Consider the following 27,562-nt stretch of genomic DNA (forward strand, 5'->3'; position numbering starts at 1 on the left):
ACCTCACTTTCATGTGCAATTGGTTAAGGTGGAGTTTTCTGCATTCAGAATTTTCCTCAACCTAAATGTCATTTATTTATTAAAAATATGTGTAAGCTGCCCTTCCTCCAAACAGATCTGAGGGCAATGTACAGTAACAACAATAGTAAAATACAATTAAAGCAAAAGATCAGCCATCATAAAACAGTACAAATTAAAAAACAGGAGCCAAGAACCAAATGCGCACCCTTTAAAATGCCTTGGCATGCTGCAGTAGGACAGGAAAAAAAATGTGTGAAATTCTAAAAGCATTGATTTTTGCCAACAGCAACACAGAATAATTCTTTTTTTAGTTTGGCCCCAGAAACTTACCAGTTCTGTATCGTCTATCATATGACATCGGGTGATGGGCAGGTGGGTGTGGCTTGGGTCAAATCACATCATGTGGGGAACCCCCCCTCAAAGCTGTTTACAAAAAAATTGAGGCAATTAAAAAAAAAATACAACCCTACTTTAAAACATTATATGTGTTAACTACCGGATGTGACTCTCCACATCATGAGAGTAAGGAAATTTACATTATTACATAATTTTGCTATGTGGCTGATAATTAGCTACAAATGGAATTTATTTGGGGGCTGAATAAATACAAAGGCTTCCCTTCCTACTACGGATGTAAGTTAACTCAGCATGGGCAAGTTGAATGTTTTGCCAACACACCAGGAAGAAGACTCAAGACAAATAAGTATGGGTAAATGTGTTATATTCATAGGCGTTAACTCCTGTGCCTACCCCTCCAGAAATTATGTGGAAATACTGGAGGAAAATAACAGCATGGCTATAGTATAGTATAGTATAGTATAGTATAGTATAGTATAGTATAGTATAGTATAGTATAGTATAGTATAGTATCAGTTCAATTTATTGTTTCTAGTGAACAGCCAGTACACAAATGAAAATAATAGTGACAAGAATACAACTACGAATAGTGGTTTACATTTCTACTCCCCAACCTTTACAGGATAAATCATTTCCCATTCTCCCTTTAAGTTTTGTTACATGAATTTGTAAAGCTTTTGCAAGAAATTTGAATGTGTAGTGTAGTTTAATATGGTATGATCAGAGCTTTTTTTACAGCCAGAACTCACTGGAACTCAGTTCCTGCACCTCTCAGGCGGGCACTATTGCCACTATAAGAGAACAAGAAGTGGTCGTGGTGAGTTCCAGCACCTCTTTTTCTAGAAAAATAGCACTGAGTATAGTATAGTATAGTATAGTATAGTATAGTATAGTATAGTATAGTATAGTATACAAAGTTATCCCCTCTGCAGCATATCTACTTATATCTGATACACTCTGTGTGGACTGGATATTTTCTTGCTGAATTAGACTTGGATGTCTAGGGTAAACTGACTTAGAAACTTGCTTCAATAGTATCCTTGGGATAAGCCCTTAGGCAGGAATATTCTGATTAAGTTGATATATCTAAAATCCCTTCTTGCGTCCCATTTCAGCCATTTTTGCATTTAGTATTACATTATATCAACTAACATATTGTAAACACATGTCTGTATGTCACATGTTTGTGGCTCTTTACAGAGCTCTGGAAAGATAAAATGTCTCATGTTTTCTCTGCAGGAGGTCTGGTGCTTTCAGCCAAATTTAATAGGTATTTATGCATTGCAAAGATCTTATCTCATGTCCTATTGGTTCCGGGTCATTCCTAGGCTCACATTATACTGGAACGTGGAGAGAGAGAGAGTGCAAGTAATTTGTTAATGTCATATAGGATGAAGTTGGTTAGAAAGGGAAGTGTACACACTTTATAATAACACAAGTGTTTCCTTGCTAATCCCTTGGCAGGTTCATTATCTGTAGAGCCTCAGGCTACAGCTGGCCTATCGTGAGAGAGAAATTTAACCCACAGCATGAAATTAATCCTCAAAGACTTGTGTCTGCCCATTCTAGAAATAATAAATCTAAAGTGATTTTTATAATTCCCCTCTAACTTTATGTAGAGGTGTTATACTGGTATCTACGTTCTGTGCCACATGCGGGTCTGTTGATTTACATTTTGTTAAGAGATGTTAAGGAATCAAGGAATGATAACAACAAAACGTGATAAGAACAAAACGTGTGATGCTTTTGAAGATTGTGTGCATGTTTGTGGGTGTTTAGCTATATTTTCAACAAGATGCTTCTTTATAGATTCAGATATTCAGCACAAATTGATTTCCTTTTAATGCTATAAAAATGCACAAGAAAGAAAACAATATAGGGCTGTGGAACCCAGACAAGGTTGTAACTATATAGCTACATGCATTCAACAAACGATAACTTTCAAGAAGAAGCTGATGGATTTCTGCTTGTGAAACAGACTTCCACTTGTGCAACAGGACTTTCCTGCCTCCCCCCAACACACTCTCAAAATCTGCTCCAGAAGGTTGGGGCAACTCTTCAGAGGTCCAGACATGGAAGAAAGAGAAGGAAAGCCTTGTTGCTAGCAGAGCACTGAATACAACCCAAAACTGTATCTCCCCCCCCCATTTCCTAAACAATAGGCATATACAAATAATATTCCCCCGTTAATCTTTTTGGTGAAAAATAAGCCATATTTAGAATGAAAGTAAGTGCTTCCATGTGCATAAAAGATTTATCTTGTGTGATCTGCCATTTTACAGTATGAAGCAGACAACTTGCATGCAGTGATTCTTCTAGGTAATGTTTTTCCCCCTCCTCTGTATACGCGTCAGTAGAGACTGCTGACATCCGTATTTGAAATGGTTTCATTTTTAATGGGATCAGGGGTGGAAACATTTGACCTAATAATAGCTGACCAGTTGTTCATGTTAAACATGAGAGAGAGCAATAAAATCTAGGTTAGGAATCAGATTTTTTAGAATCTTGGTCTCGTTTTAGTCCAGTTACTCAGTGAAAGAAGTATTTTTGCACTTAAGAGTACAGATGAGAAAGGCAATGAAGGCTATTATATTAGGTAAAAGGTAAAGGACCCCTGGACGGTTATATCCAGTCAAAGGCGACTATGGGGTACGGTGCTCATATTGCTTTTCAGGCCAGGGGAGCCAGCGTTTGACCACAGACATCTTTCCACGTCATGTGGCCAGCATGACTAAACTGCTTCTGGCACAACGGAACACTGTGACGGAAGCCAGAGTGCATGGAAACGCTGTTTACCTTCCTGTCGCAGAGGTGCCTATTTATCTACTTGCACTGGCATGCTTTTGAACTGCTAGGTTGGCAGGAGCTGGGACAGAGCAAATGGGAGCTCATGCCGTCACGGGGATTCGAACTGCTGACCTTCTGGTCACCAAGTCCAAGAGGCTCAGTGGTTTAGACCGCAGTGCCACCAGCATCCCCCTATTATATTAACAGTAGTTTACAGGACAATGTTAAATACAGGTTTAAAAGACATCCAAATAAAGGGAGTGCTATTAACAACGGGGAGAAGCACAATGGGAACACATGGAATTGTGGTGCGACAGGGTAACTGAAATTGAGATAATGCGGGTGTCAGGGAACTGACATCAGAGGAAAGGGAGTTGGTAGGGCTCCCAGAGACTGGGAGAGAGTCAGCAGCCAAAGCAGGGACCAGTAGGGGGAGCGAGGGGTCTCTGGAGGAGGATCTCAGTAATGCTGAGAGAGACGCAGCAGCCCAGGCAGGAAACAGCAGGGGAGAGAAAGGGGTGAGAGACACGTCCAGCGAAAATAGTGGGGAGGTGTCAGAAGCAACTGCAGGGAGACCCATGCTTCGCCGGAAGCTGCCACGTCGTGAGTCCAGGAGACGCGTTTCCGTTAAGGAGCTTCTTTGCTGGAAGCGCTTCCGCAGGCAGCCACTGTCAGACTCTACTAGTGACTAGAGCAGACATGTCTGAGGAGCTCTGTCACACACAGAGGTTTGTGGGGCCGCACAAACTCTGAAGGGGCACAATTTTAAGCACAAGCAGCTAATCATCCCCTGACAGCAGTCTGACAGTCTTTGTACGCTGCCTGTGCAGGAGAAAGCATCATGAGCAACCCAGCCGGAACCGGAGAGGCAGGGGTTGGAGCTGGTCCAAGCTTGGAAGAAAGGTATCAAGCTCTGGAGGTCCAACTTGCGCTGCAGACGGCGAGGCTCGAGGAGAGAAGGGCTCAGGATGCTGACAAAAAGGGGAGAACCACTCAGTTCCCCAGAAAGGTACCAGGATTGGTGCAGAAGTTTGGGGGGGACCCCAAGGATTACCATGCCTTTAGGACCGAGATGCAATATGCCCTGAATGTGCAGTTTGATGAGTTCCCTGATGAGGAATCGCGAGTTGCTTTCGTAATTGGGCATCTTGAGAAGGGGGCGCGGGACTGGGTTCGACCCCTGATGGCAACGCACAACGATATCCTAAAGGACACTATGAAGTTCTTTCGTGCAATGGATATCATGTTTTCCAGCGATATTGAGGAAGGGGTGGTGCGCAGACAGCTAATGGCTTGCAAGCAGGGAAGCAGATCTGTCCGTGAGTACTGGACTGAATTTACCATGCTGATTCACAGATTGGGGTGGGATTTATCGGCAGCACCCATTCAGATGCTATTTGAAGAAGGTCTTTCTTCGGCTGTGAAAGACGAGCTGTCCAGGAGCCCCAGGGCGGTGTCTATGGATCAGCTGACCAAATCTGCGCTGACCATTGGAGCGCGCCAGGAGGCAAGAGCCTTGGAGAGGCGGGAAGGGAGAGGGGAACGTTGGAAGGAGTTACGCATTCCAGACATTCCTGAGCCAGCTTTCCCGCCGGCAGAGCCGATGGAAATCGGAACAGCCCGCGCGCGCGCAGTTTCAAAGCCCAGTGAGGGGGCGAAGAAGGAGGGAAAGGGAGCCCGGAAATGCTATCTCTGCCAACAGCCAGGCCACTTTGCCAGAGTTTGCCCCCAGAGGAAGGAATGGCAAGGGATGGTGGGAGCAGTTGAGGGGGGAGAGCAGGGAGAAACGGAGCAGGTAAAAGCCAACGCCTGGTTGCCACCGTCAGGGCACTGCAGCCAGGCCAAAGAGCAGTAAAAGTGCCCGTGCCAGAAGCTCCTCGACCTGCTCTAGTAATTGAAGTGTCGCTAGAGCTGCAAAATGGACACCCCCTAAAAATAAAGGCGCTGTTGGACTCAGGCAGCTCCTGCAATTTTATGAGCAAGGAGTTTGCTGCTGAACATCAGATACAGACTATCCCTTTAAGCAACCCCCTGCAGGTGACCACGATCGATGGCAGGGAACTGTTGGGAGGAGGAGTCAGCTTGCAGACCGTCCCAATGATAATGAGGGTGGCAAGGCACACAGAACTGATAGCGTTTAATGTGGCCACCTTGGGAGGCGCTCCCATTATTTTGGGAATGAGCTGGCTAGCCCTACATGATCCGCTGGTGGGCTGGCATCAAAGAGTGGTTTCCTTCGGTTCAGCACATTGCTTAGAACACTGCAGGGGGGAAAAGGGGTCAGCAGGGGCCCAAGCCACCCTGGCAGGGACTGAAGTAATGGGGAAGGGGAAGGTGCCACCACAGTATGCTGATCTCAGCGACGTGTTCAGCGAGAAGGAAGCTGACCAACTACCCCCGCATAGGCCCTTTGATTGCCAGATCAATTTACTCCCTGGAGCACAGCTTCCTGTAGGCAAGTTGTATGCCATGTCAGACAGGGAAATGCAGGAGTTGCGAGCGTTCATTGACAAGAACCTGAAGAGAGGCTTCATCAGAGAGTCCAAGGCAGCGGGGGGTAGCCCAGTGTTTTTTGTGGATAAAAAAAACACGGACAAGCCGAGACTTGTATGTGATTTTAGGCGGTTAAATGCAGTGACAGAGCCGGCGGCTTTTCCTATGCCCAGGATTGATGATATTTTGACCAGGGTGCGGAAAGGAAAGATTTTTACAAAGCTGGACCTAAGGGGGGCGTACAACCTGATACGTATAAGGAAAGGGGATGAATGGAAGACCACCATGTTCACCCCTTTGGGGGCATTTGAATACCTCGTTATGCCTTTTGGATTACAAACAGGCTCCGCGTGTTTTCAAGCCTTCATGAACCACGTACTGGGGCCTTTGCTCTACAAGAATTGCGTGGCCTTCTTAGATGACGTGTTGGTGTATTCGGAGAATGAGGAGCAACATGTGAGAGACGTCAGAGAAGTGTTGAGCAGGCTGCAAGCCAACAGGCTGTGGGTGAAACTGGAGAAGTGTCAGTTTCATACCAAGGAGGTGGAATTCCTGGGGTACCGCTTGTCAGACAAGGGGTTGGCCATGGACCCCGGCAAGGTTCAAGCGGTGCTGGAATGGAAAACACCCAAAACCAAGAAGGATGTGCAGAGGTTCCTAGGGTTTGGAAACTTTTATCGTAAGTTCATCCGAAACTTCGCCCACCTGACGGCGCCCATCACGGACTGTCTCAGCAGTAAAAAGAAGTTTGTTTGGACGGGGGAGGCGGAGCGAGCGTTTGAGGAACTGAAAAGGGCCTTCGCCTCTGATGAACAACTTCTACATGTGGATTTACAAAAAAAGCTGAGGGTCGAAACAGACGCTTCTGACAGAGCCATAGGGGCGGTGCTTCTTCTGCAGCCGGGGAAGGAGGGGTCAGAGTGGCGACCGTGTGCCTTCTTTTCACGAAAGCTGAACAAATCTGAGAGGAACTACACGGTGTACGACCGGGAACTTCTTGCGATTCATGAGGCCTTCCGGAGATGGAGGCACCTGCTAATTGGTGCACAACAGAAGGTGCAAGTGTGCACGGACCATAAGAATCTAGAGTATTGGAGAACTGCGCGAGTGCTCAACCAACGGCAGTTGAGATGGGCCCAGGAGTTCTCCAAATTTAACTTTGAGATTTGTTACGTGCCAGGCCCAGAGAACGTTAGGGCGGACGCTCTCTCACGCAAACCTGAATATTTGGAGGGAGAGGGTGCACCCGAAGAGACCCATGTCATTCCCGAGGACCGCTGGGTGGTGGGGCAAAGGGAACTGGTAGAGGGAACGGTGCAGGATGAATACGCCCAGGACAAACTCAGGGGTCTCAGGAGGGAGGGAGACAAACCCGGGGGTTTTGAGGAGAGAAACGGGGCGTTGTACTACAAGGGAGTGTTATACATACCTGAAGGGGAATTGAGGGAAAAGGTACTCAAGCAACTGCACGATAGCCCCACAGCAGGGCATTTTGGGCAACACAAAACCATGTGGCTGGTTACCAGGGAATTCTGGTGGCCCAAGGTCAGGGAAGATGTGCGGGAGTATGTGAGAGGGTGTGACCAATGCCAACGAGCCAAGGGGGAGAGGCGGGCACCGGCAGGTTTATTAGAACCACTACCCACGCCGGAAAGGCCATGGGAGGCAGTGGCAATAGATTTCATGACTGATCTGCCCAGGTCCAAAGGGAAAACAGCCATCATGGTTGTGGTAGACCTGTTAACCAAGATGGCCCACTTTATAGCCTGCTCACATGCGGTCACAGCGGAAGAAACCGCTAAATTGTTTGTGGAAAATGTGTTTAGGCTGCATGGCGCCCCCTTGAGGGTGGTTTCTGACCGAGGGAAACAATTTACTTCCAGGTTCTGGAGGAAGCTCATGAGCTTATTGCATGTAGAGGTGAATTTCTCAACTGCCCGTCATCCAGAAACCAACGGGCAGGCGGAAAGAGCCAATGGTGTCCTCCAGCAATATTTGAGGTGTTATGTGAATGACAGAGAGAATGATTGGGTGGAGAAGCTGGCGTTGGCAGAATTTGCCTACAACAATGCAGAGAACGTGTCCACGGGGATGAGCCCCTTTTTGGCTAATCACGGGTGTCATCCCCGAGCCTTCCCAGGGGGGGAAGGGGAGAACTGGAGCGTTCCAGCCGCAGAACAGTTCGTTGAAGAAATGGAAGCGATCCATCGCCAGCTCCAACTTAATTTAAACAGGGCGAAGGAGGAATATAAGAGGCAGGCAGACAAAACCAGAAGGGAAGGGGAAAGCATTAGGGTGGGGGACCAGGTGTGGCTGTCCACCCAAGGGTTACCATTCAAAGGAGGTTGTAAGAAGTTAAGACCCAAAAGGCTGGGCCCATTTGAAGTCACGCAGCAGGTCAACCCAGTGGCTTTCAGACTCCGGTTACCGAACCACATGAAGTTGCACCCAGTGTTCCACAGGTCGTTGCTGTCACCGTATAAAGGGGACAGAGAAGGGAGGGTCAATAGGGGACCAGCTATGGAGGAAAAAGAACACAGCTACCATGTAGCGGAGATTCTCGATTCCAGGTGGAAGGGAGATCAAGTAGAGTATTTGGTAATGTGGGAAGGGGAGCCGGAGTCGGAAAACACCTGGGTCAGGGCAGAGGATGTAGATGACGAGGTTTTGATAGAAACTTTTCATCAGAGATTCCCTCGTAAACCCCAGCCAGTGGCGAGGTTCCGGAGGGAATACTTCGCCACCACCGACGAAGAAGAAGAGTTGGAGGGGTTCTCTGATTCCGAGGTGGAGGAGGATTCAGCGAGTCGGAACGAAGACCGATGGAGGGAAATGTTCGAGACGTCTGAAGATGAAGAGGATTCTTTTCGGGGTTTCAGCTCCTCACCGCCCAGAGGAGAGAGTAGGGGCGGGGGAGAAGGGGGCCCTGGAGGGGAGGTGGATGTCAGGGAACTGACATCAGAGGAAAGGGAGTTGGTAGGGCTCCCAGAGACTGGGAGAGAGTCAGCAGCCAAAGCAGGGACCAGTAGGGGGAGCGAGGGGTCTCTGGAGGAGGATCTCAGTAATGCTGAGAGAGACGCAGCAGCCCAGGCCGGAAACAGCAGGGGAGAGAAAGGGGTGAGAGACACGTCCAGCGAAAATAGCGGGGAGGTGTCAGAAGCAACTGCAGGGAGACCCATGCTTCGCCGGAAGCTGCCACGTCGTGAGTCCAGGAGACGCGTTTCCGTTAAGGAGCTTCTTTGCTGGAAGCGCTTCCGCAGGCAGCCACTGTCAGACTCTACTAGTGACTAGAGCAGACATGTCTGAGGAGCTCTGTCACACACAGAGGTTTGTGGGGCCGCACAAACTCTGAAGGGGCACAATTTTAAGCACAAGCAGCTAATCATCCCCTGACAGCGGGTTTAATGCTAACTTTACTTTTCATAGGAGGGAAAAGAAGAATCACAAGAGACTGCCAAATAGAATGTTTTTCTGAAGAAGCATTTTAAAGAGTCATGACTCTGGAAAGGAGAAGGAAATTATCCTGATTTCTAACTGATTGTTAAAATCACACTTTTTTATTATTCTAGGGGTGAAAGAAGTATTGAAAGTTGTGAACAGTGCCTTAAGATGTTTCTTTGATCTGATGATTTTCATGAGGTTGGAGACAGTCATTTAACAGGATGGTCCCCCTTACCCCAGTCATCTTAAAAGAGAGAGAAAGACGTAAAGCTACAAAACAGGCAGTAAAATCTGTTGCAAAGTATACGCCTTGTAGATTACTGCAGTGTCTGCTGCCCACAAACCTTTGGCTAGCATGCTTTCCCCTTTAACAAAAAAACCATGTTGCTTTGTAGCTTTAAAATTATCAGCACATTGAAAAATCTTGTTAAACCCAAAAGAAAGGCCCTGTTTCCCTTTTGATTTAACAGCATTTCAGATGCTGGTGAAAAAAAAGGGGGAGCTCTCCTTTTATTCCCGAAGTCAGTAAGAAATATTATGGAAAATTGCGCTAACTCTCGCAAATCCCTCTACAACTATAAAAGTACAAATGAGATTGTCCCTGCTGTTTCAGTCAGGCCTGTGAACTTCAGAGCAATAGGATATTTATAAGAAAATTCCAGACATAGCAGTGGAGCCGTGATCCATATGACCCAAACTTCCCAGTCTTTGTCTATCCTCCTGTCTTTAAGGAAAAACAGAGGGGCATAAAATAAAAACTTGGAAGAGCACAAATCATTGTTATGACTCGTTATAATGAATGATTTGCGTATTGCTTTATAGACTCGTTAGGTTGAGCTCTTAAGGAAAACTTTTTTTTTTACTACTTTATGCTAATTCTCAAGCCACTCTCTCGCCTTAAAATAAGAGTGTTCATTTTGCAGCACTGCCTTTCTATCTATCGCTGGGTTTTCCAGCTAAGGAAGTGTGTTGTTGTAAAGGTGCAAGTAAGCACACCACTCTTGTCAGGGGACGGCTAGTGTTCCCATTTGTTATCAAGTTCTGTGTTGAGGAGTCCGTAACTTAGGCTGCTATCCTAATAATAACTTGTAATCCTCCTTGAGTCCCTGTCAGGGAAAAAGGTGAGCCAAAAATAAATATTTAGTAATAGAACTCAGGATAGCTTAGCTGGTAGAACACGAGACTTTTAATCTCAAGGTTGTGGGTTCAAGCCCCACATTAGGCGAAAGATTTCTGCATTGCAGGAGGTTGGTTGAGGTGACCCTTGTGGTCACTTCCAGCTCTGCAATTCTATAATTCAACAACAACAACTCAGAAATAAGTCCCATGAAATTCAATGGAGCTTACTCTCAGATTAGACATGCAAGTGGGGCTGGGATTGCAGCCTTAGTCAGAAAGAAAGCTAATGTCAAATTATTTTATTTTATTTTATTTATTTATTTAATGATTCTCTCCTACTCACATTACCCCACTAAAACATCAGCACTAAAAACCTATATAAAAACCACTTCAAATCCGATGCAGATACAGACTGGGAGAATAATCTCCACTTAAAAGGAAGCCTTTCCCTAGTTGCCAAAAGGACAACAGAAACTTGTCTGATATGTAATGGGATGGAATTGCAACTGGTTGGTGCCATCACACTAAAGGCCCAATTCCTTCTTTCTGTGTACTGGACCTCTTGGTAAGATGGTATCTGTAGGAGGACATCTCCCACAGAGCTTAGGGATCTGATGATGTTTCAGGTTTCCTGGGCTGGATCACACCAAAGAAGCGTTTCAGTTAAATGCGTTGTAAACTTTGTATGAGAAATCGGGTTAGCAAAAGCAGGTCTCCACAGCACCATCTGGTGGCAAAGTGTTATATCACATATCCAATGCATATAAATCACTTTTTCTTTATCATTCTAGCTGAGTCCCTGGTCTCAACCTATATCAAGATTTGTACACCAGTCCCTGCACCTTGAATTTAACCTGGTAGTTAATTGGCAGCCTGTCCAATTCTTTCAGCAGTGGTGTAACATGATGGCGAAATTCTACCCCAGTGGGCAATTGGCCAACCTTGGGGGTAACTCCCATAGCAGTAATCCAGTGTGCTGCACATTATTATGATGTGCTTAGAATAATGAAATGCCCAGAAATTAATGCTAGGTTGATTTGCTTTTCTTAAATCATAGAAACAGCAAATTAAGATTGCCCCTTTAAACATGGTCCTTTACTGGCAATATTGGAGGCATGTATTAAATGGCCTTTCACTTCCAGTTGATAATGAAAACCATGTATGTTTAATATTGGGGCACAGCTGGGTGGATCAGAATAGAACTTTAACTCTTAATTCTAAATTTCCTAGCTTTACTGAATTCTATTTAGAACTTTAATGGTGTTTTAATAGTGCTCTCTTAGGCTTGGCAATATACATTATAGCCAGACATATCAAACAGGGGTTTTTATTTTTCAATGAAATGCAGATCTCTTGTTGAAAATATTGATGCATCCAAGGACATAATCTGATTTTTTTTTCTACACCTAACCTTAGCCAAAAGATGAGGAAGTGATAACCTGATATTTGAAAGCAAATTTTAGTAGAACATTTTATCTAAAAGTAGTATATTAACTATATTTCTTAGTACTGCTGTTGAAACGTAGATCCTTATTTGGACTTTACCTTTGCAATTGACTAGTCAACATGTGATAGTAGTATGATTTGTACATTTCATTCCCTGTCTGCTATAAATAACTTTTTAATCATTTGTGTTTCTGTGCCACCAAGGAGTTAATTTAATATGTGTAACATTGTAGTCCGCAGTATTTTTTATGCCTCTTCATCAAAGCACAATACAGTGGTACCTCGGTTTAAGAGCAGCCCTGTTTACAAACTATTTGGTATAAGAACTCCGCAAAACCGGAAGTAGTGTCCCAGTTAGCGAACTTTACCTCAGTCTACGAATGGAATCCAGATGGTGAAAGGGCACCAGCGGTGGGAGGCCTCATTAGGGAAAGCACACCTCGGTTCAAGAATGGCTTTGGTTTAAGAACGGACTTCTGGAATGGATTAAGTTCATAAACCGAGGTCTTCTTCTTCTTTGGTGATCACTCGTAGCCAAGTAAGATTGTATTCCATAAACACAGTTTTAACAATGAGTCCGTAAGTGACTGTGGAGGCCAGTTCTGGACCCACACGTCCTTCCACAGTGGGGACATTGGTTCCCGGGTGGGAGTTGATCATGGTGTGGATTTGCCAAGTGTGCCTTCCTCTTAGCACGTTTCTCCCTGTACCAGTGTGCAAAGGGTTAATCTCATACACAACCCTCCTCGTCCCTAAATACTAATGAAAATAGAAGAGCCACTAGAATATTTGTCCCAAAATGGAAAGGAGAAGTCCCGAGCAGAGAAGAATGGCTACATAAATTAATGCAATATTCAGAAAGGGTGAAATTTATTGAAAGAATAAGAAATCAAGATAACAAACTTTTTCTTATTAAGGAGTGGAAATTGTTTATTGAATTCAATGGTAGCTCGGATTACAGACGCTTCAGGTTACGCGTTTTCGCACTGAAACCCGGGAGTACCGTAATGGGTTACTTCTGGGTTTCGGCGCTCATGCATGCACAGAAGTGCTGAATCGTGACCTGCATATGTGCAGAAACGGCGCTGTGGGTTGCGAACGCTGCGGGTTGTGAACACGGATCACGGATCACGTTCATAACCCGAGGTTCCACTGTATTTGGAAACAAATTGCAAATAGATTAAGACATTAGCAGGATTACTGTAAAAATGTGCAGTTTCAAAAACATATACAATAACAGAGAATTAAAATAATAAGTTTAGACCATTGGGATATGCAGGGAAAGAAGGAAAGAACTTTTAAGGAACTGCAGGAAGGGAGGGGAGTCGAGGTTAAATTGTTAGAATTATTGTTGAATGGTTATTGAAATGTTTTCTTTTTTGTTATAAATGGAAATTATATATTTTTTAAAAAAGAGTAATAATATAAATAAATAAAAACCTTTGACAAGTTTTCTAGAAACCGACAGAGTAGCAGGCATCTCCCTGCTTTACTAGTCAGAAAGAAAGGTGCTATAACATAGGGGAAATCAAAACCTCGTAAAACAATTCTGTGGCAGTACCTAGCTGCTTTTTTGTAAAGACCTTTCAGTGAAATTCCACAGGCTGCAGAGCAATTGCACCAGTGTGCAGCCTGGAACCTTTTATGCATGGTAATTAATAGGTAAAATGGAATTCAGTGTTAGGGCTTGTTTAGTATCCCTGATTTGATATGGTTACTATGAATGAACTTTGTATCTTGAGCTTTGTATCTTGTTCTCTGTCGTGAAAGAATGATGTACAGTGTTTGCAATGTAGATTTGGGCACATGCTAATGATATTGTAGTCTGATAACTTCATTTGACAATTTAATGCAGTGATGACATGATGGCTAGCAACTAGCCAGTAGTAAAGAAAAACCATGATCTTCCCTGAACCATATGTGGAAAATGTACTCGGGTTCTTCCTCTGGGGCATAAAACATTTGTGTTGATGAGAAAAGAGATGTTTTCTGTATGGACAGTGAATGAATTTTAGGGTCCAATAATTATATGTGATGACTGTGATGGGTTCTCATATCCAGGATTAGGAAATAATATTCTGCATCATTTTTATTTATTTACAGTTATATTCTGCCTTTCTTCCATCATGGAACCCAAGGCAGTATATATTTTACGTTCATTCTTTAATAGCTGATATAAATAACAATGATAATTATGTATCCCCTAAATTGGGATCCAAGAAAGTTACTTTACTTACATTTGCCGATGACACTATTGTATTGTCTCAAATTCAACAAGGGTTAAGAAGACTTTTGAAATCTGTTAATCAATTCATAGTGCAAGAAAAAACTAATTATGAAAAGATAAACGTTTTGGCTTTTGCTGATAGGTTTAAAAACACAAGTGGCAAATTGATGGGCAACCCGTTGAGAAGGTGAAATCCTTTAAATATCTAGGTTTATGTTTTACTTCAACTGGGAACGGGTATAAGCACTTCATGAATACAAATAAATTGACTATTAATACAGTGAACTCTCTATCAAGGTTCTATTGGAATAAATGAGGTAGACAAATTCCTTCAGCCCTAAGAATTTATGAAGCCAAAGTCATCCCACAATTCTGTTATAGCACACAAATATAGAGATCTCTTCAAAAGATGAATCTGGAAATATCCCAGAATAAATATATTTGTGTTATTTTTGAGCTCTCCAAGGCAACTGAGTCTTCTATTCTTCATTTGGAAGCTGGCCTCTGTTCAGTGAGGGCCAGAGTGCATCTCCTTGCCGTTAGGCAAATCTAAAATTTAAAAGGGGGATAGGGCCCATTTTAATACTTTCTGCTTTCAAGGAGATACTGAATCTTAACCATAGAATTCCAGAGTTGGAAGGGATCCTGAGCGCCATTTAGTTAAACCCCCTGCAATCCCTGACAGATAGCAATCCACCCTCTGCTTAAAAGCCTCCAAGGAAGGAGATGGTGGTGTCCATTTCACTGTTGAACGGCTCTTACTGTCAGAAAGTTCTTCCTGGTGTTTAGTCAGAATCTCCTTTCTTGTAAGTCGAATCCATTTGTTTGGGGCCTAGCCTCTGGAGCAGGAGAAAAGAAGTTTGCTCCATCTTCCATGTGACTGTGACAGCCCTCAAGATATTTGAATATGGCCATCATATCTTCTCTCAGTCTCATCTTATCCAGGTTAAACATACTCAACTCCTTGAATAGAGTGAGTCCGTCCTGAAATCAGGAAATGCTACAAGTTATTGAGAAGTATGGCCATCCATTTAGGACTGTAGTTGTCTCACTGTTATAATCACTTCACATAACATATATGAAGACATCGTGGGTGAATTACCTCTTTTAATGGAATAAAAGTGGAAGCTATTTACCCTTATTTTCTTTGTTTGTGTGACAGACAGTGAAAGGGTTGGGTAGACCTGAGGCTGAGCCAAAAATTCTACATCCCAGACTTTCAGCTCAACTTTGGGAGCAGGGAGTGAAAAGGGGGAATTAAATTGAGGGCCAGTTGGAGGCCAGACATTATAAGGGAACCTTATTCCAGGGCCTAATTCTGCACCATCCACACCACTGGAGTTAGAGTGTGGCAGATCCAAGCTTGTAATAAGACCAAGCCAAATTGACTGAATGCTGAACAATGTTCTCATTTTCTCATTAAAATAAAATGCTTCTATAAAAGCCTTACAGCTTGACTGACATCTTTAATTTGGAGTAAAACTGTGGTAATGTTCACTAAAGTGGATGACTTAGTTCTGAAAAATGCTACTTGCAAATTAGATTATCAACAATATTTATGGCTTGAACTGCACTATGCTGTGAGTCTGTCGGAGAGGCGTTAAACTATTTGTGTGTCATGCACCAGTGAGACAGCTATAATTAGTTATTTTTGTTAACTATTAGTGTAATTACTGTAGCAGATCTCCATGCAACTGTTCCATGGACAAGTTAAACCTGCTCCCAGGCAGGTTTAATTTATGTATCTCTGGCTTTGCCAAGTATTCTAAGTGTCTTTTAATTATTTCAGACACAGTTCTTAGTTCTGTCTTTGGAAAACCCCTGTAGCTTTGACTTACTTTACTAAATGTTGTGGAAAACCAGATTAATTCAAAGAGAAAATTATTTCATGATTCCCCTACCATTTCATCATGACAAATGTCAGGATGTTTGCTTACTCATCAACACTGCTTTGTGAGTGGTCAGTGTATTTATTTTTCATATGTTTACAGGGTAATCCTATGCATGTTTGCTCAAAATTAAGCCACACCATGTTCAATGGGGCTTACTCCCTAGTAAGTATGTTTAAGGTTCCAAGTTTACAAAGCCTAGTTAACATTTACAATGATTTGTCAGCAAAGACAGAAGGGAAAGTTTCTGAGCTCCTTGCAGCCACAAGCAAGGAGATGTGCAAGTCCAAGGTTTGCTGTGGCTTGTTTTAGCTCATTCTTTTCCAGTAAACTGTGGTTTAGCTAAACTGCCAAATGGAAGGCTATTGAGGCCTGCAAGTGCTTCCATTTTATCTGAAGTGGTTTCGTTCAAACACAGATAGAGTATGAGTTACTATAGTTTCTGGATGATGGCCCTTCACTCTGCAGGCCCTTCACCCAGGAGATCATTCAACTATGTCCTAATCCGAATTTTCAGTCTGATACAGAAAGAGTCTGATACAGAAAGAGCTTACCACATACTGTCCCTGCACATTTGACTCCATAAGAAGGTAGCTGTGCTGTATGAATGAAAAATTTGTATGAATAACTACATCACTTTTAGTTCTCAAAACATTTCCCATCCTTTAATCTTTTTGTGAGCCAGTGTGGTGTAGTGGTTAAGAGCGGTAGTCACGTAATCTGGGAAACTGGGGTTCGCGTCTCCGCTCCTCCACATGCAGCTGCTGGGTGACCTTGGGCCAGTCACACTTCTGTGAAGTCTCTCAGCCCCACTCACCTCACAGAGTGTTTGTTGTGGGGGAGGAAGGGAAAGGAGAATGTTAGCCGCTTTGAGACTCCTGAAGGGGAGTGAAAGGCGGGATATCAAATCCAAACTCCTCTTCTTCTTGTTGTTGTTTTTAAGAGGAGGTGCTCTTGCTCATAAATGACATGTTCATTTTAATTTAAATTAATGTTGGGATTGTACTTTTTAATCCAGCTTTATCCAATGGTTAGACAGAAGCAGAATTAAGAATATAATATATCATATCCAGAGTAATGAAGTGTGGCAGAGGTCAATTAGAGAGTGAAGTTATTGAAAGATCTATGGAAAAGAAGATAATTTCCTGTTTCTGCACTGCTCTACTGTTCTCTGTCTTATGCTTATACTTAAAATATCATTGCAGTATTACAATAGTTAAAATATAAAGCCCCGTATTGGCAAAATTTATACCTCTGGCTTAAAATAATTAGGTATTTGTTTTGAATTCTAATGTCCATATTTTCAACAGTTTATGTGATTTGAAAGATTTACCCTTCAAATAAACTGCAGAATTATACTCTCAATTTACTTATTATCCTTGGTAAGTAATATAAACAACCTGCACGTTCTGTTCCAGATGGTGGAATAACTTATCAGTGTTCATTCGGTAATAACTAAGCCCCTAATGAAATCTAAGCATAAGTAATGACAAATGCAATATGTATAGTAGCAAATATCCAAATTGTGAACAAAAAGCATTAGAGTAAATGCCCTAATTAAATGTGACAGCTTAAAATATAGCCCTGTTATATTTGAATGTAACCATGTGAATCAGTAAGTATGCAGCCTTGGAATATTCATTTTGAAATCGGTTCTGCTTTTAGGAACAGCACTTTGGGGGGTTTCTAGAATGTAGCCCTTTCTAATTCAAAGCCCTTCCTATCTCAGGGTCTGAAGGTAAGAACAATACCAGAAAACATGTAGATACCAAATCCCTGTGTCATGAACAATCAAATTAAATAAGAATGAAATAATAAAGGATTTTAAGGATATGAGTTATTTTGTGACAGGAACATGTGCTCTGGCTTTCTCTGCCCTATAACAAGTCAGGTCCATCTAGTTCGGTATTGTCTGCACTGAGCGACAGCAGCTTTCCAGGGTTCCAGACAGAGGTCTGTCCCCGTCCTACCTGGAAATGCTGGGGACTCAGCCTTTTATGTGAAAGGCAGCAGTGATTTATCTATTTTATTTGGCAAATAAATAAAATTCCATCACTAAGGCTGGGATCCTGAGAATAAAAGAGGGGAGGGCATTCAAACAGGAAAATCAAATATTCTGCTCCTCTTCTCTTTACTTTGCTTGATTCATCTTTAGCACAGTTGCAGAGGGCTAAAGCAGGGCAGTTGCTGTTGTTCCAGCACCCGGTGAAGACGACTTATGTTCTTCCTTTGCATTTTCCTTGCAAGACTTTCATATGTGCTAGAATTGAGGGCCGAGGTGGTCTGACAGCGTTAATGAAGAGCATGGGTAGGCAAACTAAGGCCCGGGGGCCGGATCCGGACCAATCGCCTTCTAAATTTGGCCCAAGGACTGTCTGGGAATCAGCGTGTTTTTATATGAGTAGAATGTGTCCTTTTATTTAAAATGCATCTCTGGGTTATTTGTGGGGCATAGGAATTCGTTAATATTTTTTCCCAAAATATAGTCCAGCCCCCCACAAGGTCTGAGGGAAAGTGGACCGGCCCCTGCTGAAAAAGTTTGCTGGCCCCCGATGAAGAGTATCCTTAAGCTAAAGGTCAAGACAGGATGCGATCACCAAACAGAAGCTTCTGTGCTTCCAGTTCAGGTTTCTTGTTTTTTCCAAGCCAAAACAAGAAGTATAATAAATAGGACTACAACATCTATATCATGGCTATGGCTCCTTAAGGCTTCTCTGTTTGGCCATCAGGACTGTCCCCAGCCACACACACCCTCCCCAGGCCACCCCACTCACCAGCCCTGCTCCATGCCCTCCTGGAATGCTTTTGACTGGCTGGAATGTGTCCTTGAATTCTGGTAAGACCTCTTGCTTGTTTGGATGGACGAGAGAGTAAGTTGTGTGCTGAAACTAGACTACTGTCCACAGTTGTATATTCTTTGCCCCATCCATTTTTGACTCTGACCCACCCCTGGCATGTGGCCCTGGCGGGAAATGTGCCTCTGAGAAAGGTTTCCCACTCCTGCTTTATCTGAGCAAAACTTTTAGTTTCAATTTTAATTTCAGGTTACCATTTGTCCTCAGTTAATCAATCACAATATACTCAACTGGCCATTTCTTCATGCTGGCGGGAGTGTGGCTTAATCTTCTTCTTCTTCTTCTTCTTCTTCTTCTTCTTCTTCTTCTTCTTCTGTAATCACTCATAGCCAAGTAAGATTGTGTTCCATGAACACGGTTTTAACAGTGAGTCTGTAAGTGACTGTGGAGGTTAGTTCTGGATCCACACGTCCGTCTACAGTGGGGACATAGGTTTTTCCAGGTGGGAGTTGTTCACAGTGAGGGTTTGCTAAGCATGCCTTCCTCTTAGCACATTTCTCCCTTTCGTCCTGAGTTCAAGCCCATGACAGCTTTGGTAAAGGCTGTTCTCCAATTGGAGCACTCTCAGGTCAGTGTTTCCCAGTTGTAGGTATTTATACTATATATTTTTAGATTTGCCTTGAGAGAGTCTTTAAACCTCTTTTGTTGACCACCAGCATTACACTTTCCATTTTTAAGTGTGGAATAGAGTAGTTGCTTTGGAAGACAATAATCAGGCATCTGCACAACATGACCAGTCCAACAAAGTTGATGTTGAAGAATCAGCACTCTTCTATCCACCAAGCCATTACCTTCCTACATTTATGGTGCCTGGTACTTAAAAGTACTTCAGTCTGATTGGCTATTAATTTGGCAAGGAAGGAAGTCTAACCTCAGTAGACTGCAGATTGTTCATAAAGCATAAAGTTATAAAACATTAATCAGTTTTTATCTTACTGTTATTTTTTATATTCGGGTCGTGCCTAGTCTTTCAACATTGACTCCAGTGAAAACACTTTTTGAACTGGATTATTTCGTTAAATCAGCATTGCTCCTTCTGTCTGCCTCCTGCACATCTTCATTTGCCTCTGGTAAAACCAATTCTTGAGTTCACACATGAGCTTTTTTATAACAAGTACTGGCAATCAATTAACTACTTCATTAACAAGTTACGCCTGATTTTATTGAGCCTGGCAACTTCATATCAAAGACCTCTATTCACAGAACTAGATTACAGCTCCTAATTGGCATGTAGTTTAGGGTTGCTATTAAAACTATAAAACTGATTTACTACAAAAAGAACAAATCCAAAATACCTAAGGAGAGGAATGTTCTTCTGTATGCAACTTGCTACTAATAACTCATTTAACAATGTGCAGATCTTGTCTCTTATGAACCATAAAGCATATTTTGCATATTTACTTGTTTCCTTCCTTCATTGAATTGATCCAGATTATTAAATACTTAGGGAAGAAAGGAGCCAATCAAAGTGAAGTACAATTCTTACTGATGCCAATGGGAAAGTTAGATCAAAGGCACTTAAGTGCTTAATGTTTACTTTGCTGTGCTCTTATTAATTATTTTGCTGTGCAGTTATGACTATTAGGACGAGTAGACTCTTGAACTACATTATCTGCAGTAGAATTCTTCATGGAAAGAGCTACTTTTGATGAAGATGTGTGATAACAAAGAAGGATAACATCACTGAGACTACCAGAGAAAGAGCCCTTTCTATATCCTAGCCACAATTACTAGCCTTCCCTGCACAATAAAACTCTTCTTTTAATCTTGCCATCTCTCCTTCTGCTTCATCTCAGTGTAGACTAAACCTAGTCTACAGCAAGATGAGGTAGGTGGTAGAGTCCAGAGGTGGTAGAATATATGTTACCATTTCAGACTTTCAGGTGTGGACTCATATTTATGAATGCTTAGTACACTAAAAAGCAAAAAAACAAACAAACAAAAAAAACACACCACATTGCAGCATAAAAGAACAGGATATGTTAGAACATAGAGAACCCCTGTGTGTGTTTTGGGGGGTGGATAGGCATGGGGGACTCCCTGGTCCTGAATGGGGTAACTGTGCGCCTTAAGGTGCGCAGCCTGGGAGTCATTTTGGATTCACAGCTATCCATGGAGGCACAGGTCAATTATGTGTCCAAGGCAGCTGTCTACCAGCTCCATCTGGTACGCAGGCTGAGACCCTACCTGTCTGCAAGCTGTCTTGCCAGAGTAGTGCATGCTCTGGTTATCTCCCGCTTAGGCTACTGCAATGTGCTCTACATGGGGCTACCTTTGAAGGTGACCTGGAAACTACAACTAATTCAGAATGTGGCAGTTAGACTGGTGACTGGGAGCAGCCGCTGAGACCATATAACACCGGTCTTGAAAGACCTACACTGGCTCCCAATACGTTTCCGAGCACAATTCAAAGTGTTGGTGCTGACCTTTAAAGCCCTAAACGGCCTTGGCCCTGTTTACCTGAATGAGCATCCCCACCCCCAACGTTCAGTCTGGACCCTGAATCAGCTCTGAGGGCCTTCTGGCAGGTCCTTCGGGAACCAGACAGAGGGTCTTCTTGGTAGTGGTGTCCACCCTGTGGAAACCCTTCCATCAGATGTCAAGTACCTCACTTTTAGAAGGCATCTGAAGGCAGCCCTGTATAGGGAAGATTTCAATGTTTGATGTTTTATTGTGTTTTTAATATTCTGTTGGGAGCTGCCCAAAGTGACAGGGTATAAATAATAAATTACTACTGCTACTACTATACATGCAGGAAGAACCAAAATGGTCAAAGGCCTGAAAACGACGCCTTATGAGGAACGGCTAAGGGAGCTGGGCATGTTTAGCCTGGAGAAGAGGAGGTTAAGGGGTGATATGATAGCCATGTTCAACTATATAAAAGGATGTCACATAGAGGAGGGAGAAAGGTTGTTTTCTGCTGCTCCGGAGAAGCGGACACGGAGCAATGGATCCAATCTACAAGAAAGAAGATTCCACCTAAACATTAGGAAGAACTTCCTGACAGTAAGAGCTGTTCGACAGTGGAATTTGCTGCCAAGGAGTGTGGTGGAGTCTCCTACTTTGGAGGTCTTTAAGCAGAGGCTTGACAACCATATGTCAGGATTGCTCTGATGGTGTTTCCTGCTTGGCAGGGGGTTGGACTTGATGGCCCTTGTGGTCTCTTCCAACTCTATGATTCTATGATTTTAGCAAATGGAAACGTTAAAAAATGGCATCTCCCACCTGCAGTGTGAAATCACAGACTCATAGAGCTGGAAGCAACCATGAGGGTCATCTAATCCTCCATCCTGCAATGCAGGAACCTTTTTGCCCAACATGAGGCTGAACCCCATGACCCTGAGATTAAGACTCTCATGCTCTATCAACTGAGCTATCCATTTAATTGTTTGTGTGTAGACAAGGCTCCTGAGGGATATTTGAGAGCAACTACAATCCTTTTCAGACATTTGGTTTCCATGGATACTATGTGTGGTGGGATGGCAGCAAGCTCCACTCATTCTAGGCACATTTATCCAAAAGTCTGTCGAGGCTCCAAAAGAGTGCATGCGTGTAGGGCCCTTCTATAGTATTCAAAATGGCGTGCCTGGAGTATTTTTGCTCTATCCTATGCACGTAAGATACAAGCTCCATCCTGGCCTATGTGTATTCATTTAAAAATTTGCAGAAGGCCCTCCTCACACGCATGTGGTTTGTCATCTACAGACATTCAAGAAGGCACAGGGCTTGGGTTAAAGCTTGTTGTGCCCCTAATACTGAACAGCACATGAATACAGTGGTACCTCAGGTTACATACGCTTCAGGTTACATATGCTTCAGCTTACAGACTCCGCTAACCCAGAAATAGTACTTCAGGTTAAGAACTTTGAGAACAGAAATTGTGCGGTGGCAGCAGTGGGAGGCCCCATTAGCTAAAGTGGTGCTTCAGGTTAAGAACAGTTTCAGGTTAAGAACAGACCTCCGGAACAAATTAAGTACGTAACCAGAGGTACCACTGTACTGAACACCTGTAAATAGTTTGTGTCGACAGCCAGAGTCAACCTCTTTTCACACATCTGTGCTGGGCATCTCAACCAAGTTATCTAGATTTCTGCCTTTTTTTTGTTCTGCAACTTCTTTTGGATAAATTTTAAAGAATGTTTGCATCACCTGGAAATTTAAGCAGTGAACTGCTCGCCTGCTTTCTTTTATAAGATAATTAAGCTTTCAAAAAAGCTTCATCTATACACGATGCAATGTGCATTACTTTTAATGACGTAAGCTATCATTAAATTGACAAATTAATACATACATATTTTAATACTACATGGTAGACATTCCTGCCAGGTGCGTTTTTCTGTCACCCAATTTAAAAATGCACCAATTATTTGGCATTCTGTTATTTATTGAACTTTATCTAATGCCATTGGAAGATGTGAGACTTAACCTTCCCAAGGGCTCTTTGAAACAAGAAAAGTTATGCACCGGTTCTTACTGGAGTGTAAAGCTGTTGAAGAGTGCTTGCTGCTCTGCCAACTTGGCAACAGTTGTTTTTTTTTTGGCTAATAAAAGAAGTTACCCCAGACAACCATTTCGAATGTGCCAGAACTACTTTTATTGGGACTATAGAAAGGCCCCAACATAAGTGCACTCAAAAGAGGTGTGGACTTCCTTTCATAATTGCCCAATGTATTTTCATTACATCATCAGGAAATTTCTCTCTCGGAGCTTGGAAAATGGTCACATTAAAAAACTACTTTGGAAACAGTAGACACCATCCAGCCCAAATTATGTACCTTTAAGGCCCATTACTTTCAGTAGGGCTCCTGTTCTATACATATTTACCTTGAAGTAAGTCCCATTGAGTTCTGTGGGGCTTTCTTCTGAGTAGACTTGCAGCGGTTTGCACTGCAAATCTCACCTGTTGAAACGTACTGTATGGTACCATACTTTTAATTACCTAATGTTTCCTCATTCGTGGCCATTAATTTTTTCTTTGAAAAAAACTACCTATGACTAAAGAATAAATTAAACACTATTAAAAATCAATTTTCATCACAGATGTTGAGAAAGAGTTCCTTAAAATGTTCCAGTCTTTTGCAAATTCCTAATGGAATTGTTATGTTATCTTCTCACACTCTGGAAGCGTCAAGTAAAATACAGCAGCACTGCTTGCAGACCTTTCCCTAACACAGAAGAGAACAAGATAGTCTCTGTGTGCAGATTGGTGTGTACTTTAGATTATGCTATGGAGATAAATGTAATCTACACATGGGTAGAAATAATGGAGATCAATGAACCTTAATATGAGAGAATTGAAAGATAATAAGTTGCTGAAGCAAATCCCATGTTCATTGAGTTGAGTAGCAGCTTAAACTTGGGAAAACTCATCAAGCTGTATATTACCCGCCTCACGCACTACCAGCAGCTGACAGTTATATGAAGTGAGTACAGTGGTGCCTTCAGCGTAGGACTTGGGGGCACAAGCCCAGGGCGCCACTCAGCAGAAAGCACAGGAAGGATCCCAAATGCAACAGGGCTGGCTTTCCAAATGTTGAATGAAGTAAAGTACACATCACAATGGGGAGGGGGCTGTTTCAGTCCAAGGGTCTCATTCCCTCTAGAGCAACCTTCTGTGGTCCACATTCCACTGATTAGTGGGGCCAGAGGCAAAATTGGGCAGAGCAAGAAACATAAATTTAACCTTTGTAGAGTAGGCTAATTTCTAAGGTTAAAGGTAAAGGACCCCTGGACAGTTAAGTCCAGACAAATGCTACTATGGGATTGCGGTGCTCATCTTGCTTCAGGCCGAGGGAGCCAGCGTTTGTCCATAGACAGCTTTCTGGGTCATGTGGCCAGCATGACTAAACCACTTCTGGCGCAACGGAACACCGTGATGGAAACCAGAGTGCACAGAAACTGCCGTTTACCTTCCCGCCGGAGCAGTACCTATTTGTCTACTTGCACTGGTGTGCTTTCAAACTGCTAGGTTGGCAGAAAGTGGGACAGAGCAATGGGAGCTCACCCCGTTGTGTGGATTCGAACCGCCAACCTTCTGATCAGCAAGCCCAAGAGGCTCAATGGTTTAGACCACAGTGCCACCCGCTCCCCATAGGCTAATTTCTAAACACACACACACCACTCTCGGTCCTCCATCCAGACAAGTGAGAGGCATTACCAGAGTTGATTAGACTCTCATTAGGGCATTATGCCAAAGGCTTCATGGAAAAGGTGGGTCTTTTAAAGCAATTTGAAGAAAGCATATAGATGTTCTGTGAGGCATTTTCAAGTGTTATACGACAGCAAAGAATGAAGAGCAGAATCATCTGAGGGAGCAGAAGACCTTTAGATGGCTGAGAGTAGTGGAGTTGGAAGAGTGACAGACACAGAGATTTATCAGTTTATCAATAGATAACACTAGGAAAGATATGGGGTGCTACAAGATTATGGGGGGCTTTGAAGGTAAGGACAATCGGTTTGCGTTGGATCCAAGACTGGACAGGAAGCCCATATGGGGATTTAAAGAGGGATATCATGTGATCAGAGTGACAAGAAACATTTATGGTTTCACAGTTCATTCTGCATAATGGGAATAATGGTTATTTCAGAAAACTCTGCCAGTTTAAAAGCTGGTGTAAATAAAAAATAGTTACATATGAGAATGTTGAAGAAGAGTTTGGGTGGAATCTTTGAAGTCAAATTTGTCTTTTTAAACCCTTCTATTGCTTTTGTCCTATCATGGACTACTTTTTATAGGTTCCAAATTCAAAGAGGAAACACTGATCCAACCAGATACAAGAGCCTGGGAGACAGCTTTAGGACCATATTCCGGACAGAAGGGTAAGGACAAACACAATTGTTTTATTTATGATCTACTTGAAAAAAGTTTTTAAAACAATAACTTATTTTAATATCATTGTTTCGTTTCATGCAATATTTGTAACCTTTGAAAGGAAACTCAGAGTAACGGATAATATCAAAATTATGATCAAGATAAACAAAATATACATCTAAACAATAAATAACAAGTTTATGGTGCCATCCGTCCCTCTCGCAAGACAATGGAAGAGTACACCTTTGAGGGTAAAGTCAAACCATTGGAGGGTTACAGCGTCAGCTGTGGCTGTAGAGACCAAGAAGGGAGATGAATGTGTCAGGTTTTGCTGCACATGATATTTCTTCTTCCTGCACTTCTCCCAGTAGTCATTCCTCCTCTGATCACTGTTGTGGATATATGACCTGTCTCCAGGCATTGTGGTCGTCTGCAAGGGATTTCCACACAGCGGGGTTAATGTTGCCAGCCTTCATGTCATGTTTGCAGACAATTTTGTAATGCAGAGTTGGTCTGCCTACAGGCCTAGTGCTTGAAGCCAACTCTCCACTGAGCTTGGGGATCCTGCCATCTTCCATTCAGTGCTGTGACAAACAAACTACAAAATACATAAAACAATATTTTCAGAACATCATCTTCCTTAGAGGCAGCTTTTGGGGGAGGAAATGGGCTTAAGAGTGTTTGGGGATCTGGGAAGGTCAGGTGCCCTGACTTGACCAAGCTGAAGTGTTTTCTGCTAAGGCAAAACCACCAATGGCTACAACCACTTGTCAATGTGGGGTGATCTGTGAATTTGCAGCATGCTGGAAAAACAATACTAGGCCCTTTTGTGTCAATTAGTGTTTTTCTTCACCAGCTGAGTATGTAACTCCTGGAATGTCAAATTTAGCATGTGTCTAAGTTTTTATGTGACTGGGGTTGAAGTGTTTAGAATATTTCCTAAGTAACTACGAAACTGATCTTATTTCATTAACTGTTATTGAATGGCAAGTTTTATGCAGTACAGGTGCATGAGGTAAAGCTGACACAATGGGAAAGCTTGTGTATGGTAGGTAGGAAACATAAAAACCTTTTTTTTTTGGAGTATTAGTGCAAGAAAGATAATGATAAATTTTTGTTTCATTTACTTTACATAGAAGACATGTTTTCCTTAATTCATTTATATTAGGTCTGCTTAAAAATAAAAAAATAACCTGTCCCTTAAAAAAAGTTCCCTAACATTTAGACTTAGTTCTGAGCCATTTTCCTTCATGTCCAGGAGCAATAGTGACTGCTTCCAGGCGATTAGCAGCACATCATTTGGACTATCAAAACATTATTTCCTGAGATTGGAAAAAGCACCATGGTATCATTAGACAAAACCTTTAGCAAGAAGGATCAGTTTCACAACTGAACCAATGATCTAGGATGCTGGTGGACTCTCCTTCACTGTGGGTGTTTAAGTAGCCATTTATTGAGAATACTGTAGCTGTAGACTTTCACGCATTGCAATTCCCTCGCCTCCCCTTTCATGCCCTCAAGTAAAAGAAGGAAAGCTTCTTCTTTCAATTTTAAATGAGCCATGTGGCATCCAACCTCAGTGAACAGTGGTTACTTCAAACAGTGGCTTGTGAGAACAACTGGGGATTCAACAAACCACAGTTCCCAAGTTTCTGATATGATGGGCAACACTGGTCCATTTAAAGGTGGAAAGCTTTCCATTTCCACCTTGCTTGCATGTAAATGGAAGAGAGTATGGGGTGCGCAGAATTCTGCTTCTTGTTCTGGGTTATTGTACTGGAAAACTAGAGTTTCCTGTTTCATCTGAACCTGCTTGTAATGTTTATAGGCTTAACAAGAAAGTGTGCGTTTGTGAGGGGTTGGTATTGCAGTTGTCTAACCAGCTCCTAAAGAAATAAGTAGTTTGTCACACTGAGACCTAATTTATATGGGATATGGACCACAGGAAAAGTACTCACCTGTGTAAATGTTCCATGCATGTCCTGTAACATATGAATGCACTTTCTATTTGTGTTATTTTTACACAAGTAGCATTTGTATATCACTGGCATGCCCACATAGGTCAGTGAGAAGCAACTGCTTTGCAAACAGATGATCTCAGGTTCAATCCCCATCA

The 27,562-nt window shown here is 42.7% G+C and overlaps 1 protein-coding gene and 1 long non-coding RNA gene across 9 annotated transcripts in view; one reads left to right on the forward strand and one right to left on the reverse strand.

Moving 5' to 3' along the window:
- The window catches only part of SLC25A21 (solute carrier family 25 member 21), a 291,585-nt gene that overhangs the window by 177,772 nt on the left and 86,251 nt on the right, over positions 1 to 27,562 (forward strand). For 2 of the 3 annotated variants that reach the window (XM_082213854.1, XM_082213855.1), the window contains exon 3: positions 25,371 to 25,454. The exons of the other annotated variant lie outside the window; for it this stretch is intronic. In XM_082213854.1, the coding sequence (XP_082069980.1) occupies positions 25,371 to 25,454 (84 nt within the window). The remainder of the gene's footprint in view (positions 1 to 25,370; positions 25,455 to 27,562) is intronic. 3 annotated transcript variants of the gene reach the window in all.
- The window catches only part of LOC309527274, a 439,252-nt gene continuing 437,240 nt past the window's right edge, over positions 25,551 to 27,562 (reverse strand). For 4 of the 6 annotated variants that reach the window (XR_014217170.1, XR_014217171.1, XR_014217172.1 and 1 more), the window contains exon 4: positions 25,551 to 26,044. This is a non-coding gene — a long non-coding RNA (uncharacterized lncRNA). The remainder of the gene's footprint in view (positions 26,045 to 27,562) is intronic. The other 2 variants (XR_014217174.1, XR_014217175.1) reach the window with 1 other exon arrangement.

Source organism: Podarcis vaucheri (assembly GCF_965113315.1).
Source record: "Podarcis vaucheri genome assembly, chromosome: 1".
NCBI lineage: Eukaryota > Metazoa > Chordata > Lepidosauria > Squamata > Lacertidae > Podarcis > Podarcis vaucheri.